Source organism: Apis cerana, linkage group LG8 (genome assembly GCF_029169275.1).
Source record: "Apis cerana isolate GH-2021 linkage group LG8, AcerK_1.0, whole genome shotgun sequence".
NCBI lineage: Eukaryota > Metazoa > Arthropoda > Insecta > Hymenoptera > Apidae > Apis > Apis cerana.
Window position 1 is genome coordinate 5,280,674 of NC_083859.1, and position 22,044 is coordinate 5,302,717.

A 22,044-nucleotide genomic window follows, 5' to 3' on the forward strand; every position below is an offset into this window, starting at 1 on the left:
CGGCTCAGGCCGCCGCCGGTACAATTTGTATTTCTAAACGCGCACCTTTGTTCCACGGTCAGAAACGGAGAACGCTAGTTTCATCCTTTCCAGGGGTGGTTCTCCTCCCCCCTGGAAAGCCACGGAATCCAGCGCTGTCGCGCATCTCTCCGGTTACGATCCCTACGTCCGAGCCGCAGCCACCGCTGTGCCGAAACCTACCACTTCCACCAACGCTTCCACCATTGTCCGACTATTGTATTCCGTTACCACTGTGTGTCCGTTTCGTTTGTATAAGAGTGATTCATTTTCCGCGAAATATCAGTTCCTGCGCCGCATGAATTGCAACTCGCACGGCAAAACGCCCCTCCCCCTCCTCCACCCGCTGTGTTTCGACCCTTCTCCACCCATTCTTCCCTATCGTTTATTCATTTCTGTCTCTTTCGTAGCGCGCATTGTCGCGAAATTGGGTCGGTCGCTTTGGATCCCATGGTTGAAATGAGATACGTGACACGGTGGTCTCGGTGAAAATTGGTCATCGCTATCTCGTGTTCTGTTTTACATGTATATATATATGTATTTTTTTTTTCACAGGGTTTTTCTTTTCTTTGTTTTCCTCCAGTTTTGCGTCTTTTCCTCTCTCCCCTTTACGCTCCCGTTGTTTGACGCTTATTTAGAGAGCGACGCGGAATAGAAAAACATCGGCCCTTCCTTCCGGTTAGCTGTTTGTGGAAGAGTCTTTAATTTCCGGCTGCGCTTTCGAGGAGGGCCGAATCGCGACCTCGAATCGCATATCCGAACTGCGTTTGTATTTTATTCTTAAACAGAGCTAGAAATAATCCGCACGATTTTATTTTACGAAAGAAATCGTTTCTATGAAAGAAATAATTCTCGTTTATTTGTTATTAATATATTTGAATACACGTTATAAAATTTTTAGTTTGAAACTTACGGATTTTAAACGCGTGTGTTACGTTTTATGTTGCAACGTAAATGATTATATGCAAATAATAATATTATTTGTAATTTTTTATAATAATAATTATCTACGACATCTTTTTATCCTCGTATTTTTAAGATTAAAATATATTGAAATAACATTAACATTTATTTTTATCGATAAATGATATTCAGATTATTAAATAATCTTTTTCTTTTAATTTTTTTTAATCACAGGTGAAATATGGCGAATGGCGGAAATAATTTAGCAGTTCCACTCTCTTTTGCTCATCCCAGAAAGGCCATCATTTTTTTTTTTTACGTTACCTGATGGGTCATACACCATCGCTTTCATATCAGTTTGATCGTGAATGCAACATCGATAACAAGTTGACAGTTTCGCGTATACGTTCGAATACACGCGCGTATATATATATTTCATTTATTCGTTCTCATGTATAACGATCTCCATAAAAGATATTTCACTGTGTGGTATATGGTGTTTACGCGTGTTTGTGTTTGTGTATGTGTGTGTATTTTGTGCGTGTGCTTTTTTATTTCGAAGTTTTTGTCCAAATACAAAGCATATTTTAGACCAAGGAGATTTTTCGAGCAAGCAGTGTCAACGGTCGCAGTGATACAACTCGACGAATGGTGAGTCATACCACTTTTTATTCTTTGATAAATATTTATTTCCGTTCATAAGTCATTGGATATTTTCTTAAGCATGAATTTGCATTAATGAATTTATATTTTCAATATCGTAATTACAAATTTCTAAACATTTGTTCAACATCTTTCTTCATAATGATTTATTTTTCCTTCCTTTCAATTATAAATCGTATAACCTCTATTTGAAATTCGAAAGAATGAAAGTATTTATAAGTAATGTGATTTATTTTAAATTGAGGAAATTTTTTTAACTATCGTGATACGTTATTTGTTTCTTGATAAAAAATATCTAAAAAAAAAAAAAAAGAGGAATAATGAAACATAAACGGAACAATTTCCTCTTTTACTTTATTCATTCCACATCTTCCTTCCCCACGTTTCATTTACATTTTTCAATAATATCGTTCGTTATTGTCCTTGCTTGGTATTTAACAGTTAAAAGTATATTTACATTCGCAGATAATTGAAACACGATACCCCCCCTTCCCCCGCCCCCTCTCTTACAACACAAACGCTTAATTAATACCAATATCGTATCGCGTATAATAACAAATTATTTATTCATATGCTTATGAACATTGTCCAACGGCTTATGAACAGAAATGTACACATCATCGACAATCCGGTTCACGGTAAATTTGTCAACAATCGGATAAAGCCAAAATCGAAATTTTCGTTTTCGTGGCGAATAATTTCCTCCCTTGCCAAAGATACGTGACCGTGCAAGCGGAACGAAAAATTTCAGTGGCACGACGAGTCCCGATGATTAACAGCTCGCCCATAATAACGAGCGCTTTGGTCCTACTTAATTAGAGATCGAGTAATTTATGCGGCAGACGCGTATTCCACCGGCTCACCCGCTCAGACGCTTCTTTCCTTCCTTTGTATTAACGTTTTCCCTTTCCCCCACTTTTTATTTTTCATCGTTAATTGTTCCGCGCCTTTAAAAGTACCGTAATAAATTTCCGTCTCACGAATCTTTCTCTCTTTCTCTCTTTTTCTCTCTTCTTTTTCTCTATACCGATTGCGATTAATTATCCTTCATCGTTTTATATACACACAACTCGTTAAGATCAATGCTCGAACGTGTGTCTCTTCGTAAGGATTAATGAAATAACGCAAGTGGGATCGACTGGCGATGCGTCACGATTTCATTCGATAAAAAGCCATCCTTATGACCTCGGAATAGCGTAAATGCCTGGTTTCACGCTGTGAAATTTATTAGTTTCACTAGGGGACCCGTCCCTCTATCGGATAGGATTTTCGAGCAATATAAGCCATTATAAACAACAATGCTGTAAATTTTGATTTTATTGGCGGTGGAAAAAATTACAGGTGTTAAATAAAGTTGAACTCGCTCTTATTGTTACCTCCATTCTTAACGGAAGAGGAACGATCTCGAAGAAAAGAGGCCAGAAAAGATCTTTTTCTTTTTCTGGAGCTGGTGAGAACCAGCGTGTCGAAGGCATGGCCCCGAATTTCGAAGCGGTGAAAATAATTGCGGAATCGCATCGTTCCCCTCGCCTTTTCGCTTTTCCAAGGAAGTGGGATCGATCTTCGTCTTCGGCCGCGATTCGAATCGTCGAAAAGGGGGCTTCCCAAAGGGGGAAGATAACGGCGGGCGCCGATAATTGATTTTACAAGTTTCGATTCGGGGGAAGCGTTTTCCATCTGTTTGTAAATCGTCCGCCTTCGAAGAACGAGAATAGATCGCGAAATCGCGAAACTTTGCACGGTTTAGAGGAGTTATATCGATTCTGGAAACGTAAGGATATTTGACGGATAATATTTGCTCGTCGGTTCTATCTGTGATTCGAGGAGACGCGTAGGAAATCCATCCAGGTATGATTGATCGTTACTGTTACTGAAAGTCGCGGAAAGTCTGATTAAATTCGAAGATCGAATGGGAAAGAATTATTATAATTATATATAATAATGGTTGAATATTAAACGAATCAGTTTTTAATTGGAATATCGTAAAGCGAGATATAGGAATCGTCCTTTTTTGAAATTAAATTAAATTGCAAAGATCATTTATTTATCTTAGAAAATATTGAGAAGCCTATTGGTATTCGTCGTTAAATTATTATTAATTAATTAACGAAACATTCAAATATTGTTTGGAGGATAATAGATATAACATCAATCCAATTTGTGCTTTCTGATTTTTTAATATTGATTAAACCAATCAATATCGTTTTCACGTATCGATAATTCGGGGGATTCGAATCACAGATATAAAATTGTGATCGATAAGTCTGAAGAATCTCAATGACAGAATTAAGGAATAAATATAAAAGGAACCATAACTTAATATTTTTTTCTCTTAAAAATACGTTCATGAATCAGTCAAATACGCGAATGAACAATATAAAATAATCATCGTGAAAAAAAATTCAAATTCATTTTTTAAAATTGAGATTTTTTAAAATCTTATAAATATTCGTTCATCTTCTATTTTCTGTCAAACTCTATTATTTATTAATTAAAAATTATAAATCTATTAATTAAATTCTCTTAGACATTACGATGAATTCAAATTTCCTCCCGATTCCTGTCACGCAACGACAAACGAGGCAGAAAAGATATAAATTATTATCGGTGACAGAATCTTACATGTGCACACCTCACACAGGATTAGAAAAGTTCTCGTTCACGTCACGAATCACGCATGGTGAATTTAAATTTCGACACGAACTTGATTCTGATTCTCATCTTCGTCCATCGGTCTCACGTACGCCCATTTGTCTTCGTATCCATCGTTTCTGCCTCTGCCATTTTTATCGAGTTTGCAACACGAATTCAAGTAGATACGAACCACTCCAAGATTATGTCCAAGGATATTGTTCGATTGAATTTTAAACCGTCGTATTCGTTGATATTCGATTAATTTATTTTCGATTGAAGAAAATTTTGTACATCTCTCATTTACATTATCTATCGTGTATCCGTCGTAATCTGTGGATTTGCAATTTTATGATTATTCCCAGATATTTTTCTCTTAAATAAATCGAATTCAATTTAATTAAATTTAATAATGATTCGTGTAAAAGGAATTATTAGAATTTATTTCAATTAATTATTTATGGATGAACGAATAAAATGAATAAAATTTGATCTTGGATAAATAACATTCATTCTGATATTCTTACGTTCGATAAGAATTTCTCTTCGATTATAGATTAAAAAATTTAATTAACTTTTAATAGACGATCAAAATGAAAGCAAAGACTTTTAGACAAGAAAGTTAACAGGCAATTATTATAATTCGTATTAGACTACATTAAAATCTTTCACTCTCGATTGGATAGAATTTGTTACCAAAAGGAATCGCCATTATGCAAATAGTGCAATGTATTAGTAACAATGGACGAGCATAACTTTCAATAAATCTTTCTAATTAAAAGAGAAAAAAAAAGAAAATAAAAATATGCAATACAGAATTTCATCCCCGATATTTCTTTTCCTGTTTGCTATTTATTGTATCTAGTGCTTGTATCTTATGCAATCTTCTGACGTTGACAGAGGCGCATACGGAACAAAAGATCGTTGACAAACAAACTTGCTCAAAGCTGCACGAATTCCAATAATTCTTAGCATATAAAAGGATTGAATCGGTTCGATATCGACAGATTTCGAAATCTGAAAGATTTCTTAGAACAAATCGCAGAAGATCACAATTAAGAATTAAAATTATAACATAAGGATTGCAGTGTAGATTGATCTTTAGCCTCGCTTTAGAATTAAAATTCGATAATTCTTGATCGTAAGATATTACTGTTAACCTGGAGACGAGAATAGAATGTATATATATATATTTTTTGAACGAGAAAATTGGACAGTGATTGGAAGGTTACAAGAAAAAGAATTACAAGAATTTCATCGAGAAAAACATTTTGTTATTGAACCAACGCCATGGAAAATATTCGCAGGATATTACCAAAAGTTACATCGAGCTCGAGTTATTCGCGGCATTCCGTGGCAAAGTGGCGTGTTCCCCGATTTAATTTATTCGACTGAGTTCGAATTACACCATTACACCGAGAAAATTTGTACAGAGGAACAAACATTAGTTCCAGGCAACGATGTATATACATTTTCTCAAATTTTTAAAGAAACCAACGATAGAGGAATATTCGAAAATAGAATAATATTTTTTCAAAATATCGTTTAAATTTATTTAGTATTTAGTTCGATTTTTTTTTAAGCTAGTGTATTTGAATTTTTGATAGTGTGAGAAAACAATGATTACTCTCAGATTCACTGTTACTAATTTTTCTAGAAATGAATGGAGAATAATTTTCATTCTCAATAGCATCCATTATACTTATTCGAGAAAAATATTTTCAAACTCTTTAGAAGTTTTAGCATTTTCAAATGGATTCACCTCCCCTAATTCTTTTTGGTGGCGGCAATTTATTCAAGTGAATGAAAAATTCAAAAGGATGAATGACTTTTAAAAGAGGGACGAAAGTTTAAAAATATTTAAAAGAATTTTTTTATTTTCAAAGATGCTCGAAATGAAATTCTCTTTCGTTCTTCGATGCACTTGAATTTTCATCGTATCGTGAAATTTACTGGAAAAATCTTGTTGCCACATTTTGTGCGTACCAATAAAATGTTTTATCGAAACAAGAATATAAAATGAAAAGTCTCTTCGTTCCATGAAAACAAAGAAAATGATTGTTGCTCGATTTAAATGATTTCTGTTTCAATTGAATAATATTATTAATAATTCGTGTAAACATGTTTTCATGTTGCAGAAGAATTATAGAGGGTTTATTAAAGGATTAAGAGGACTGGCACTTTTAAAACGAAATGATATTTTTATGTTCTACATTCTATTTACCTGCTACATCAATCCAATCCTTTTAGATTACATGGGGAAAAGTGTGATATTTTCTGAAAGCTAAAATTTCAAAAAATTTCATAAAATGAATCCATCAAAAAGTGTACACGCATTAGTCAACACCTATATAATTCACTTTATTAATCCAGATTTTTTTTCAATTTTTAAAAAATTTTTTCTGGATTATTTCAATACGTGCCAATTGACTTTTGACTAGTGTTTTAAAGAAATATTAAATCATCAATCACAAATCAAATGTGCTTCGATGATATTTTTTTCCAAAACTTATTTTAATTCCTTTATATTGTTCTACATTTTGAAAAAAATCTGAAAAAATCGAAGTCTCTAATTTAATGTACAAATGATCACGAAATATTTTTCGATAAAATTAAAAATTCATTTTGGAGAAATTTAATAATGAAATTTTCACCGATTGTCCAACGATTGTCTATTTAGAAGATTTAATTCAGAAATTCTATTTATGATGCTTCGTATTATTCTAAAAAATTTTCCATGTGAAGTAGTATGTTTATTTGTATCGAAAAATTTCTTCAATCACGAAATATAGTGAAATTGTGTAATAAACAGATATTAGTGCGTATTTCATTTACTGAAATTCGTAGGAACAATGCGCATTTCCTTGGATTGAGATACTGAATGAGGGATGAAGTAAAATTTTATGTTAATCGGATTCCGTCATTGTTATCGTAATTCGTAAATTCCATTCGTCTCGTTAGACCATTAGAAAATCAAGCTTTTAATATTCTTGTAAATGTTTCATTGTTATATCCGGATAATGGCTAATCGCGAATGCGAAATGTAGAATACTTTTCACTCGAGAATTTCAATACGATGGATTTAATACCTATCCATTTAATTTTGTTCTACTGTCAATCGTTAGAAAAAGAATATCATAAATCGCGCGAATATTAAAGAGATTTAAAAATTTTAAATTCTTAAAGTATAAATAACTTTTAGAAAGCGTGGCGGAAAAATTGATTTGAAAAATAAATTTATCATTTAGGATACGATAGATAACTTCCATTGAACTAAATTATGAACTAAAACAAAAAAAAAAATACTTTAAAGAAAAAACGACTAATTTTAAACAAATTACTTATTACAAATATAATATATGTATATATTTTTAATATAAGAACGATACATATATTCATAAATATCTACGTATTCATAAGCATAAAAGCGACCCACGATATTTGACTCGTCATTTTTTTACGCTGGATTTTCAGCTGGAATAATTCGTTGATAATGAGAGGTCGCCGCGGGTTTTATTTCGTTTAATCCCCTCTCGGGGATAATATCTTTGGCGACGCGCATAATCAGTATATCGGTCGTAATGGCCAACTAAATATTATCCCCGGGGTAAAATATTTCACTGGAATTGTTTTTAATATAAACATCGTTAACTCTTTGTATCGTCGAATGGGGAATTGGGTTCCTACTTTCCGTTTTTTCCCCCTACTCTTTCGTTTCGATTTTCCTTTTCCTTTTTTTATTTTCTTCCTTTTTCTTTTTTTACTCAGAATAAAGCAATAAACAAATTCGTACTATTACAATTTGCAAACTAATTTAAAGAATTTTCGAATATAGATTTTATAAATCTATATGGGGCCGTTATTTTTCATTTAGAGTTTTCTTAGACTCGTGTTTAACGAGATATTTCAGTACAGTTGACGAAACGAATCGAAATCAAAATATTCAGAATCGGTTCTGAAGGAGAGCGATTGGGAAAGGGTTAATATTTGATTGTATGATCTATCGTTTGAATTATACGTATATTGTTTCAAATATTAAATTTGACATTAATGTAAATCGCTATTTAATCATTAAAATTTACGGATTTATTTACCGTCGATCGTTTATAATAATACACGAACAATGTAGGCATTGTTAGCCTTCAACAATACATATGATTGTTTCCACTTCAATCGGAATTTAATTGAAAATACAATCATTAATTATCGTTTAATTGTTTCACGTGAAAGCATGTTATAATTGCTATACGAAATGACGTTTTGGTATACGTGAAACAATGAAATATTAATATATTCGTGCAATACTTTTCGAGGCTCGAGCGTTCCAAAGTTGATGTACAAAAATATCGATTAATGTCTTATTTATCAAGTTATAAGCAATTTAAATTCATGTTAAATGAAGGAATAATATGGGATAAGGACAAAAATAATCTTACTTTATTTCCATTTTACTTCGTTCAAGTTCGTAAATTTTACTTGTTTATAATTTATAAATAAACCTCAATCGATATTTTTGTATTTATTTTAGTCTCTAGAATCGAATTTTTCAAAAGTGTATCACGAATATATCGATACTTAATATATTTATTAAATTTCAAAAGAAAACTCTATCGTTCTATCTATCGAATAGAATTAATCGAATTTCGAAAAAAAATTCAGGGATGCTTTTATAACATATCTAATCATAGTTTAATCAACAAGTAGACTAGATGCAAAGAGAACATAGGTCAACTTCGACTTTGATATTCTATTTACGGATCGTGATTAATTAATGTAGATCAATAAAATTTAAATATTCTTTGATACGTATCGTATTATAAATATTTGATATCCGATGGAATTTAATGAAAGATAAATATTTAGAAAGAAGAATTATTCATGTTAAATTGATTCAGAAGAGAGATGCACTAAAATTAAAAAAATCGTGCATTAAATGAAATTATTTTATTCCAATAACTAAAATGAATTCTGGAAAACTCTATTTGATTATTCTGTTCGAAGTAAAATTTTAATAGAGAAATATAATCTGAAACTTAATTAAAATAAATTATTAGAAAAATCTTGATATCCAAATATAATTAAAACTATAGCAAAATATTAATTCAATATTAATTAAATTCACTGTTTTTTTTTTAAATATTTAATACATCCTTTTTCTTTAAATTTGCAACGATAATACTAACTCTTCATCAAGTGAAACAACGTGATCCCCAACGAATATGTTGCCTCACCAAGATTAATATCTGACAGACGTTGAACTTATTAATTTCTGTCTTTCACAAAGTAAAATTGCACGATGAAATTGTACCTGAAATTTCACGGTATTCGATGGAAAACATTCATCGCGATTTTATTGCCATCCAACGATCAATCGAAATTGCCGAGAGGCAAGGCTGAATGTTTTCATGCAACTGTCATGCAATTCTTCCATTTCTTCCCCTATCTGTCAGATTTTCACAGGCCAATTTTTTCCCTCCCCCTCTCTCTTTCTACCTATCTCTCTCTTCTTTCACAAGTGTACATGAGTTTTCATGATGAGAGATGTGCTGGCAAATTTTCGATCGTGTAGGCGAACAGTAGGCAAAAGTCGATTAAAATCTTTCAAAGGTTGAATTGTTTGCCTTTCATTCACTTCGAACCCAATATCCCCGCTTTCAATAGTTTCTCTAGTCACTTGTAGAAACATGTTATTATGCTTAGATCGATTGGATTCGAAAACCTGTATTTTTATTCGAATCAAAATCGAAATCGGAGAGAAAAGATACAAATTCCACGATGAATTAATCGCGAATTATTAGTTAATTAAACTGTGTAATTTATCGATTTGTTGTATGGGGGGGGGGGATCCAATCGTGTTACTGTTATCGGAGTGCAAAACATTTTAAATTTGAGAAAATTTTTTAGATAGAATCCCTTCAACAATATTTTTCACACAGGATTTTCTCTATAATGAGAATTTTTCTTAATTATCCCATAGAATTTTTTGTAACAGGCCACTATCACCAAAAAGTAGATTCCAGATTACACCAACAATTGACCCAAAAAATACGAAAAATTACATAACGATTAACTAACTTCAAAGACAGTACGAAAATCACGTACCATTTCAACGCTAGGAATCCAGATCTTAATTCAGAATATTAAATCCTTTCCCTGAAGAATAGCAATGGTCTTTGGCTGCTAAAAATCCTTAATTTATTAATTTATTTAAAAAAATCTATTTTCCTCGATTTTGATTCCAAACTTTCTTTCTCGTCCACGAGAGAAAGCATCCATCTCTCTGACAAAATCCACGTATCTTGTCTATCGTGATCGACAACCGGATCTCGATTCGCCGAACACGCACCTTGGTTACGAAACGTGCATGTAACGCCGTTTCGAGAAGCACGGCATTCCCAACAAGGAATCCGTCTTACAGTGGAAGGGTAATTCCGTAGCTGGGGACTTAATCGCGGGAAAGCACGTGTTGCGACCGAGACAACATCTATCCTTGTTTCAAAGAGATGTAGATCTCCATCTCTCCCCTCCCCTCCTCTCATTTCGAGCGAATCATCGATCAAATTTAACGGAAAACGAGAAACTTTGAAATTTCCTAGCTCCAAAGATTTAGATTAAGACGAGGTTGTTTAAACTAATTAGAGAATTCGTGTTCCTCGGATTATGAAAAGTTTTGTGAGTGAAATTTTATACAACAAATTTTTTTATTGGAAATTTTAAGTGAACTCCTGGTCGAATTCTTATCTACTCAGCTTCATTTCGAACTTGTGTTACAAACGAAAACACGCTGTATAATCCGATATATTAGATCTATATTTATTCATCCATTATTTTCGCGGATAAATGGAATTCTATTCTTCCAAATGTATTTCGAATCTTTCTCTCTCTCTCTTTCTCTCAACTCGAAAGAATTGATGCTGATCTCGCAATTCCAATAGCGATCAATAGAGATTAAACGCGATATCTGGCCGTAGTTTCGATACTTTCCCCGAGAAAGGCCACTCCCCGTTCCGTTCGGTTTTTAATGGATGAAGAGGATCGAGCGGAAGTGTGGAGTGCGAACTTGAAAAGCGAATAGGTTCCTCGATTCGAGGAAATTCGAGTGAAGATCATGATAAACGAGGAAAATACGTGATTTTAAGCGATCCTGGGGCCACCACGTAAACCGGTCGAATTGGAAAAGTCGTTGGCCGTAATCGGGATTGCGAGAAAGAGAATTATGCCGAAACGAATATCGATCGATAAAGGGGGACCGACTTGGCGCAAGTACGAGAGGACGATCTGCACTGAATTATTTTCGAAAAGGAAAGCCGCAAGTTTGGATAAAAAACGAGCGACTCGTTTTGGGAAAAGTAGAAGAGAATTAATTCGATCGGACGACAGAGAATAAGTTGGGGAATAAGTTGAATAATTTTGCAGATTATTACCTTCGATTCGCAATAGAGTGAAGTTGAATGACGAAATATATATATCTAATGATATTAGTTTAATTGTGGATGGAGAATTTTTGCGAGATTTCTTTTTTATTCGATATCATATGCGATATCACATATGCGTGTCGTTCTTTTTGCATGTTACGTAAAGTGGAACTTCGTTTGTATTTCGGGGGACAGGCAGACTCGTATAACTAGGTTATTTCTATAATAGAAGTCGATCCAATTTTCTCCACCAATTATGATTTTTCGTTCGATTAATAGGAGCTTATGATCGTACGAGAGAATTTCGTGGAAACGTTTTCTCCGATATTTGGATAATAGAGTATCCAAGTTTGAAAGAAATGTTGGAAGCAAATGAATGAATTGTTCGTTTATTTATTTTTCTCTTGTATCAAAAATATAAAATATATGTTTCAAATTATATACCTATTGTTAATTAAAATTAAAATTAAAAGTTATATTTCTTGATAATTCAAATACACAATAAAAGTTTAGAATTCAGATAATTCTAAAATTTGTATAAATTGTACACGTACAATGTACAAATAATATTTGTACAACAGAGTTTTAATGTATCAATTATCGTAACTTTGATACAGCGATTCCACATGAATTCCAGAGAATTCATCAATTCTCTTTCTTTACGATATAAAGTGCCAACAAATAGAGATTTCGAAATATTCTTTTTAAAAATACAATGCGAATTAATAATTCTTCTCAAATTGTAAACGATACTAATTTCTCATTTACATTGGCACAGAGATTCGAAATGCGTCTCCGTTACAAAAAATTTAATTCAGTTGAACCGAGACGACGAAAAATTGAATTTATATGAGTTTTCCCACCGACAATCTCCTCCAGAGTGATTCCACAATTAATTCGGTGAATGCAGGTAATCTCTCATTTCACACGTGAGCATTTCTCTCGTAACTCGTAGTCGGTTTATTGTCTCACGCGGTGATTGTCTATTTTTTTTCTTTTTTCTTTTTTTTTTCGAAAATATTTGAATACACACGCGATGATTCAAGCAATTTCAATTTGCGCTTGAATGTGGCCGGTTGAAGAAACATTTCCTTGAAAGCAACTCCTTGTACTTTTACACGTATTTCTGTATCTTGTCGCGAAAGACACACCGTGTTTTTACACCTATCTATTCGTTTTTCTGTGCGATGCTTCTAAAGTGGATTCAAGAGGCTTTTTTTTCTCCCCGGGACTGTTTCTCGATTCTTTTCTCTTCGAGACGGTTGAAGCTGTCTACTTGACAGAGCTTTTAAGCGAACATTTTAAGTAACAGTTGTATAAATAATCGAAACGCACAACTAGTTTCATGTTTTTTCTTTTCCTTTTTTTTTACACGGAAAAATTACAAAGTTCGAATTAAAAATTTGAAACGATGAATTCATGAACGGATTGTTTAATCGTATATTCCGTGCAAAATTAATGTAAGAGAGAACGTTCGTTTTGAACAACGAAGCTGGTAAATTTATCGAGCTTATTTCCCTTACTTAATTTAAAACGCATTATCCCACGCTTAATTTGAAACAATGAAAATAAAAGATCTATTTTTTTTTCGTCCAACCAAAAAAAGCGAGAAAACAATTACAATAATTTATCCGTTATCCGTTATTTATTTATCCAGTGTTGATCGAGAAACCGTTTTGATCCAGTTTAATTATGAAAAAATGGAAGATTTTCTCTTTTTTTTTTTTCATTCGACGGATTTTGTTTGATTAAAAAAACTGGTGTCTTGCCTCGTAATAACGCAATTCGGCCGAAACGAAATGGCGGCCTTTGATACATAGTATTTTTTCCCGCTAGCATTGGCGCATTTGAACGTAGCCGCGATTAATGACCTCCATTTGGAACGTATATGTAACTGCGGGATGGTAGGAGGCTGGCGAAGCGTGCATCAAACAGGATTAAAGAGCTAAACGAGAGACGTTTGGACAGCTCTATCAGCCGAGAAAAATGTGTGCAGTGTGCATGATTTCTGTATACATTTTTGCCCGTTCTCTTCTATTTTTCTATCCCCCTTCTCCCCTTCCCCCGATGCAATTTTCCGCTCTCTGTAAGCAAAAATCCGCCGCGAAAAAAAAAGGAAAAAAAAAAAAAGGATAGTTTCTCTTTCGAAAAATTTTGATCGTTTTTTTTCTCCCCTCCCCCACTTTGACAACTTTGACACGGGGGCAAATTTTCATTCCTTTTTTCTACTCGTTTTATCATTCGACACGCGAAAATTGGCTTCGATTAATTCTCGAACCGAATCCATTATCCCGTCCGGGATATGATTTGTTCTTCTTATTGGAGGGGGAGGGAGAAAAATGGGAGCACAATCTCTAACAGAGATGCCCGTGCTCTTCGTTCAACCGACGTTGAATGAAATATGCACGGTGTACTCTCTTTCTCGGGGAAAATGGCGTTAAGATTGCCAGGAGGGGTTAATTGCAAGGAAATACGATAAAGCGGACGGAAAGGGAGTTCGTCGAGACGTTGGAAAATTTATGCGAACCGTTGGAGAATAATGGTGAAACTGGATTGTGGGATAAGAGGTACCACACCAAAAGTGGTCTGGAGAACATGCTTCTTTTAATAAGGATACCGATTATTCGACGCGAATAATTTTCGGATATTTTAGTCATTTCTGTCTTTCTTTTAAGCACGTTTTAGTTCTCTCTCTTTCTCTCTCTCTTTCTCTTTCTTTCTATTTCTCTGAATAGTCGTCGAATCGATGCAGACTTGCCTTCACAAATTTTTAAAATCGTTTCCGCTTTATTTTTGATCCACGATATCTTGATTACGAAGGAATATATTTTGAGGATACAATATATTTTTTTAACCTTCTAATATCTAAGAATGACGTTAAAATCTCGTTCGATAATAGTGGATCGTCATAATTGCGAATTGTCATTGTGAATAATTGAATCAAAGGGAATGACGACACAACGAGGTTGTTGGTTAAAAAAGAATTTGCATTTTTATTACAGTGACGTATGTTGTTATGTTATGTATGTTACAATACACAGCGTGTTCGGTATATCTTTGAGATCTTTCACCGTGCAATCGAACAAACGACGATTGCACATCTATCGACCGATTTTGATTTCGGTTCTACGCCACGCGATGGCCATCCAACCGTATTCCCTCTTCCTCCCTTTACATACCGGCCGAGTATCCAGTCCAGTTTCTCTTTATCACCTTAACTACAATTCCCAGTATATTACGCAACGTGGTATTATCTAATTTCCAATTTATTCCTGATAACATCCGTGTGGTTAGCCTATGATACAGCGAAGAGGTGTGCAATAGTCCCACAGTATCGAATGTACGTTCCCCGCCCAAGTGCGGTTCGCTATGCAATACCATCAACGATATTGGAAAATCGCGATATCAACAATGCAGCTGGACAATAGGGTTCCGCTTCGATTCGCGAGTTATTCTCGATTTTCGAGTTTTCTTTCTTTTTTTTTTTCTGTTAATTTTACTACGTCAAGACAAGCGGAATCAATGCTTCGATCCTAACTGACCTACTAATTTCGCTATATATATATAAAGAATCGTCGAAAGTTTTTTCCATTGAAATTTTCTTCGAATTCTTCTCAAACTCTCTCTCTCTCTTTCTTTCTTTTTCTCTCGTTCTCGTTCTCTTTCTTTTTCTTTCCTCACTCACTCCCACTCGCAAACAAACAACGATTCGATACTGTTCACTTATGTACAAATATATACGCGTATAACGGTATACAAGAACGGCCTGTACCTTGGTCGCGCGCGATCCATCATTGTCTGCCGGGTTGCAGGTCCCTTGGCGCGTTGCAAGCGGAAATTCAAGAATGCACTTACTCGAAACGACGCGATGGGTCGCATTGTCCCTCCCCTCCCCTCCCCTCCCTCTCTCCCCTCCTCTTTACAGGGAATACCACGCGCACGATGGTTTGCCGAGCCATTTAGAAAACACAATGCACCGTGTACTGCGGAGGTCCGAATAGGTCCTTGCGTTGCGTTGTTTACCCGTAAATCGTCCAGCAAACGCGACGTGCCGCGTAATGAAGTTCTCTGATCCTTCGGGTTACAATTTCGCAGCCCGATTCACTGGATACACACAACACACCACACACACGCACACAACGATTGAACCTCATTCCTGTTGCGTTCCACCTCCGTGTAAAGCTACATCGAACGAAGTAAAGATTCGTAGAAAATCACATATAAAACGCTCGGTTAATCTCCAGTGATCGTGGACCACTTGGCGTTTGCACAAACACGCGCACGTACTTTTTTTCTTTTTTTTGGCTGAACGAAGGTTTCTTTATTCCTCGATACGATCCCCGATATCGAGAATTCCCGTCCTTATTATACAGTCAGTATATTTCGTCTGTTCGATCGAGGGAAAAAACTACCGCGAGTTTGGAGCGTTTCACGTTTGACGCGTTTGATGGGAAAATTCGTAGAAGGTTGGGTTTGTTCAAACGTTCGAAACCTCCACGCCTCGGGAGTTTTTCAACTTGTCTCATACGTTCAGATTGGTGTTCCCCATGTTGTTGATGAAGTTGGATTGTTGGCCGTCTTGGCTCGTCTGCCTGGCCACGTGGCCTGCCTCCCCGCTCTGTATGCTGAAGTGCCTGTAGGATATGTACTCAGGAGGGATCGGTTGCTCCCTTTTCACCGTCTCCCTTTGCTTCTTCACCTTCAGATAACCGAGGACGGAAACGAGGAGCAAAAACACAACGAATCCCATGCAGCAACCGACTATCAGGCCGAGACGCCTTGTCAGGAAGCTGCTCACGCTGCCCACGTCGCCCATCGACGAGCCGTCGCTACTGATCACCGCCTCTGGCGTCTCGAGTGTTTTCACCTCGGTGCAACGACTCGTGGACGAATCCGCCATTTGCATATCCGACGACGATTCGAACGTCTCGTGGTTGGAGAAGTTAAATTGATCCACCGTGTCCTCCTCGAGACGTTGGCTCATCCAGTTTCCCAATCCAAACACGCAGATCAAATACCGAGTGTTTGGCAAGAGCTTGGACAATTTCGTGGAACGTGAATTCGGCTCGAGTATCTTCGCCAGCGTCTGAAACTTTTTATTTTTTCAAGAGAAAGAAAAGAATGGAAAAGATTACGACGCGAAAGATTTCGACGATAATTTTCAAAGAAAAGAAAACAAGTCTACGCAATTTTTTCTACCATCGTCGCGTTCTTTTTTTCTTTTTACCTCCTCGATGTTCTCCATGGCGTGATAGGCCACCTGATATCCCCGGATACCCGAGTGATTTCTACTCTGCCAGGAAACCAACACGGAAAACGGTTGAATGTCCTGGATCGCGAGTTTCAGGACGAGGGGCGCGGAACAGAAGGCGTGCGGGTCCAACTCGAGGAACACCAGGCCCCGCAATTCCGGCGGCTGTTGACATCTGAGCAATCCGCTGTCCACGTCGTTCATTCGCAACCCACCCCCTCGATTTCGGGCAACGCCGCCCCCCACCAACTTCTGATGATCTCGCAGCCACTCCCAAAGCTCCTGGGACTCGCAGTCGCAATGCAGTGGATTCTCTGGACACGAAACAACGATTTAATTCTACTTAATTGAACCGCTTGGGAGAAACGGTGTCTGCGTCGACAAACACCGACGAGACAGAGATATATTCGAGGAATGCTCCCGTGAATCGTAAGAACGAAAGAAGAAGAAATAATACTCGAAGAATTCATTTCGATTTACCTTCCGCGCGAAGACTTCGTATTTGCGTCTCGAGTGGCCTGAACGCGTTCAACGGTAAATTCGCTAAATAGTTTCTACTCAGATCGAGGATTCTCAGTTTCTTCAACGGTTTGAAAGCGTCAGGCGAGATGGATGATATCCAATTCCCGTACAAATGAAGCTCGGCAAGATTCTCGAGATGCTGGAACGTTGTTCTGCCCACTCCGCTGATCTGATTGTACGAGAGGTCCAACACTTGGAGAGCCTTCAGGTCGGGCGGGAAATCTTCCAGCTCCTTCAACCGATTATGCGTGAGATTAAGTATCCTCAGGTGTTCCAACCCTTTCAACCTCTCTTGCGGCAGGAAATCGAGCTCGTTCACGCTCAGGTCCAAGGTCAGTAGCTCGATCAAGCTGCGAAACGCGCTCGGCGACACCCGCGAGATCATGTTGCTGCCCATGAACAGATGCATCAACGCCGGGAACGCTTCGAAATCTTGGCTGGTGACTATGCTCAAATTAGTCCCCGATATGTGTATCTCTTGAAGGGCTGGATACTTGGCCTTCGAGCTGATCTCGTGTATCCTGACCAATGGGTTGGCGGTGACGTTCAACCAAGTCAGATTTGGTACGTTCTGCGCGGACAACGCGACGGCCGGTATCTGATGGAATTTGTTGGCAGCCAACTCGACTTTTCGAAGAAGATTCGAGCGGGCGAAGAAGTTTGCGGGTAGGGCGGTCAGGTGATTGTTGCTCAGGTCGACGGATATGAGACGGGATAGGTTCACGCTTGCGAAACCGGAAAGGGACATGATGTAATTGGCGCGTAGATCGAGCTCCCGAAGACTGGTCAATCCGTTCATCCGTGACATGTCCACGTTCACGATCACGTTGTTGGCCAACGACAAGAACTCGATGGTGGTCGCGTTTGCGAACACCTCGTACGGGATCTCTTGGAATTGATTGCCGTCCAGCCTCACCTCCTTCAACGCGTCCAGACCGAGGAAGAGCAAGGTGGGCAAGGTATGGAGGCGATTGTTGCTCAACAGAAGCTTGGCAAGGTTCTTGTTCTTCGAGAATATCTCCGGGGGCATTTTGTACAATTGGGAGGAATCCATGGCTAGGTGTTGAAGGGACGGCAATCCGTCCAACGAGTTTCCGTTGATCTGACTGAAATTGTTGTACGATATTCTGAGGACTCTCAATCCCGGGATGTCGAGACGGTTCAACGTGGACGCGGTGAGGTGATTGTGCTCCAAATTTAATTCGTACAGGTTGTTCAATCCCCTGAACGCCCCGTTCTCTATCACGCTCACGGTACAGTTCCTGAGATTCAACGTTCTGATAGGCAATCCCTCCTGAAAGATCTTGTCGTGGAGCACGTTCAAGTGATTGTTGGCCAGATCGAGGACGCGAAGTCGTTTGAGGGCGGTCAGCGCGTACGGGTCCAAGCGTCGCAGCCCGTTGTCCTGCAGGTAAAGTTCCTCGAGCTCGTGCAATTCCGAGAAAGTTCTGACGGTGACGTGGCTCAAACGGTTCATACTCAGCTCGAGGAATTTGAGCGCCTGCATCGGTTGGAAGGCCGTGTCCTCGATCCGCGAGATGGAGTTATTCGTGAGATATAATCGCTCGACCAGCAACAGGTCCCTGAACAAAGGAGCCTGGAGACGGGTTAATCTGTTGTGACCGAGCCACATGATCCTTACCGACGCTTGTCCTCTCAGAGAGTCGTTGTGGAGCACGCCGAGCCCGTTGTTGTCTAATTGAATCGAGACCAACGAGCTGCCGCTGTTCCCATTTTGGCCCACGTCGTTCGACACTTGGAACACGTCACCCAACACCGCGAGCAGATTACCTTGAAGATTCACGTGCTGCAGACTGTGCAGAGATCTCAAAGCGCCGGTCTCCATGTCGGTTATCGCGTTATTTTGAAGATGGAGCTCCAACAAGGAAGGCAAGGGGGCGAACACGCCTCGCTTCACCTCGGTAATCTGATTGTCCTGCAGTCGAAGCTCCCTCAACGATTTCGCCTTCGCGAATGTTCCCACCTCCAATTCGCGGATGTTGTTCCCATCGAGGGACAACGTGGAGAGATTGTCGCAGTGCTCGAGAAAATCGCGTGGCACTTTCTCGATGTAATTCCCGCTCAGATGCAACTGAGCCAATTGGCTCAACGTGGCCAGACCCCTGGCGTCGATCCTCCTGATCGCGTTCTGTTGAAGATAGATCACAGACAGGCTCGTGCTACCGGCGAACGTTTCCGCGGGTATTTCCAGAATGTTGTTCTCCGCGAGGAACAACTCCTTCAACTCGGGCAACTTGGAGAACACGCCGCGTATGTAATGGATGTGATTGTTGCTGAGATCGATCGACCTCAGCCTTTGATTCGCTCTGAACGTGTTCACGTCCAGGGATACGATCTTGTTGTGGCTCAGATCGATGGACTCGAGGTCGATCAACGAGATGAACGCGTCCTTGTCCACGAACTCGACCGCGTTGTAGTACAGAGAGAGAATCTTTAGGGACGGGCAACACCGGAAACAATTGAGCGGTATCTTTTTGAAATTGTTGCTGGTCAGATCGAGAAAGTTGAGGGCGTCTAATCTGGAGTATCCGTCCTCGGGTAGCTCGGATACCTCGTTCCAGGCAAGCCTGAGAGACGTCAGGTGTTCCAATCTCCTGAGGGACGTCATAGGGAATACTCTGATCTTGTTCTCGGCCAGGTTCAGATCCGTGAGAGTGTCTTCCAGCCCGGCGAACGCGTACTCCGATATTTTTATTATCTGATTCCCCTTCAGATTCAACTTGATCAACGACAATCCGTAAAAGCTGTAACTGGGAAGCTCGTGGACCAGATTCGCTTCCAAGTCGAGCGCTTTCAGGGAGGTCAACGTGGCCAAAGCTTTTTGCGGCACGTGGGGAAGCCGGCCCGACACCAACGCCAACGATTCCAAGCTTTTGCTCAATCGTTTGAACGCGTCCTCGCTTATCTCGCGTATCGCCGAATGGGATATTTGCAAATGCCTGATCTGAGAGCCGGCGGGGAACGCGACGGATCGAAGCTCCTCCACTCTTCTGTCCAGCTCGTAAACGCTCAGAGATTGAACTATCGCACCTGGAACGAGAGACATTCAGATTCATTATTCCACATTGTTCGTCGATATCGCCGTACGTATAGCGATCCGCTCGGACAGCTGGAACTCCATTTACTTACGCGCTCGTGAAAAGGGCCACGGCTTTCAACGAACGGCGAATCGGATCCTTAACGATAATAGGATTTCCCTCCACTCCTGATTTTTCGTTCGAGTAATCGAACGTTCGCGTTTGAATTCGATCCTTGTTTTCAATGCGGGCTATTAGTCCGGATAATAGAATTCTCTTAATCGGGGGAGGACATTGACGAAAATTTCGTCCCATTAAATGGATAAACATCGGACGGTCAATAGAATTATTCTAAGTTATTCGAATTCAAAAAGATCAGCACAGATCGAGATCACGATTCGCCGCGATATTCGTATATTGGCTGAGGGGAGGAGGAGGAAATGACGATCCCTTATTTATCTTAATGTATTCGTTGGAACGAGGTACACGTACCTTCCCCTTCAGCTGCGTGTATCACACCGGACAAAGCGGTCCTCAGGGATTCCTCGGTGGCCCCGGCGCATTCCAGGAACAGCCCGTCCTCGAAATTGTAACAAGGACAGCCGGGCATCGTGTCAGGCGGCGGACACTTGGCGCTCCTCGCTTCCTGTGCCGTCATGCAGGCCGCCAACACCACCGAATAGATGAAACGGAAACCGTCGCGGTTGCCACCAGGCTTGCGCCCGCTTCGAGACGAGCCCGAGTCCCGCCACTTGCGCTTCGTCCGCGGCCAAGTCGTCCACATATTATTATTATCGCGCCGATCTGTTCCCGGCTCGTCCCAAACCGCTCATCGTTTCTCTCGACGACGCTCGATGATGCTTCCCTGCGAAACGGATTGTTAACGCGTCATTATGCATGTCAGAGAGGCCTAGGTTCGATAAATATATTAAAGAAGGATTAATGGAGAATATTTTTTATTTCGCATCGATAAAGAACGAGGATAATATCATCGAATTAATATTCATAGTCGAAGGAAAGAAACATCGAAATGCTTTAGTATAATCCGACTAAGCAATTAATTTACAGTACACGGTTTACGGTTCATCAATTTTGGTGGGAATATGGGAGTGTATTGATAATTCATCTAGAAAACTAGCAACAGGCTGTGATTAGATTCTACTTGTTTAATGTAAGTCTAATGCGAACATCACTCGGCAAACTCAATTTTTAGAACCAATTTTTATATTTTGCTTCGTTTCCAGTACATTTCTTTCCCATCTTTTATCTAATCCGATCTAATCCGACCTAATTCGTATCCCGAGCGTGGCATCGTAACGATAATTTCCAGAATTCCAGCCAGACTGCCATGTAGACCAGATTCCATCTGTACTACATCGTAATAAAGGAGCGTGCGTTTACATATAACTTTAAGACGAATTCTCCGTTTTTAAAACGCGCGTACGCGCTCGCGTGAATCTAAACTTCGAAACATCGTATGGTACGCGGTCTGCTGATCGTTCCGTAATGGTGGGTTAATAGCTCGGTCGCGTGCCACGTTTCATCGTATTTTCAACAAATCTATGTTTCTTTTTTTTTACCACTTGTATCTACGACTACGCGT

The 22,044-nt window shown here is 38.7% G+C and overlaps 1 protein-coding gene across 9 annotated transcripts in view; it reads right to left on the reverse strand.

The window, feature by feature from the left end:
* Positions 1–14,596: 14,596 nt before the first annotated feature.
* Positions 14,597–22,044, reverse strand: part of LOC107995327 (protein artichoke-like) — a 193,426-nt gene continuing 185,978 nt past the window's right edge. For 8 of the 9 annotated variants that reach the window (XM_062078228.1, XM_062078231.1, XM_017052767.3 and 5 more), the window contains 4 exons: positions 20,934–21,306; positions 17,362–20,454; positions 16,858–17,195; positions 14,597–16,722 (listed from right to left, as the gene is read on the reverse strand). In XM_062078228.1, coding sequence (XP_061934212.1) covers positions 16,153–16,722; positions 16,858–17,195; positions 17,362–20,454; positions 20,934–21,225 — 4,293 coding nt within the window. In that variant the 5' untranslated portion in view covers positions 21,226–21,306 and the 3' untranslated portion in view covers positions 14,597–16,152. The remainder of the gene's footprint in view (positions 16,723–16,857; positions 17,196–17,361; positions 20,455–20,933; positions 21,307–22,044) is intronic. The other variant, XM_062078233.1, reaches the window with a different exon arrangement.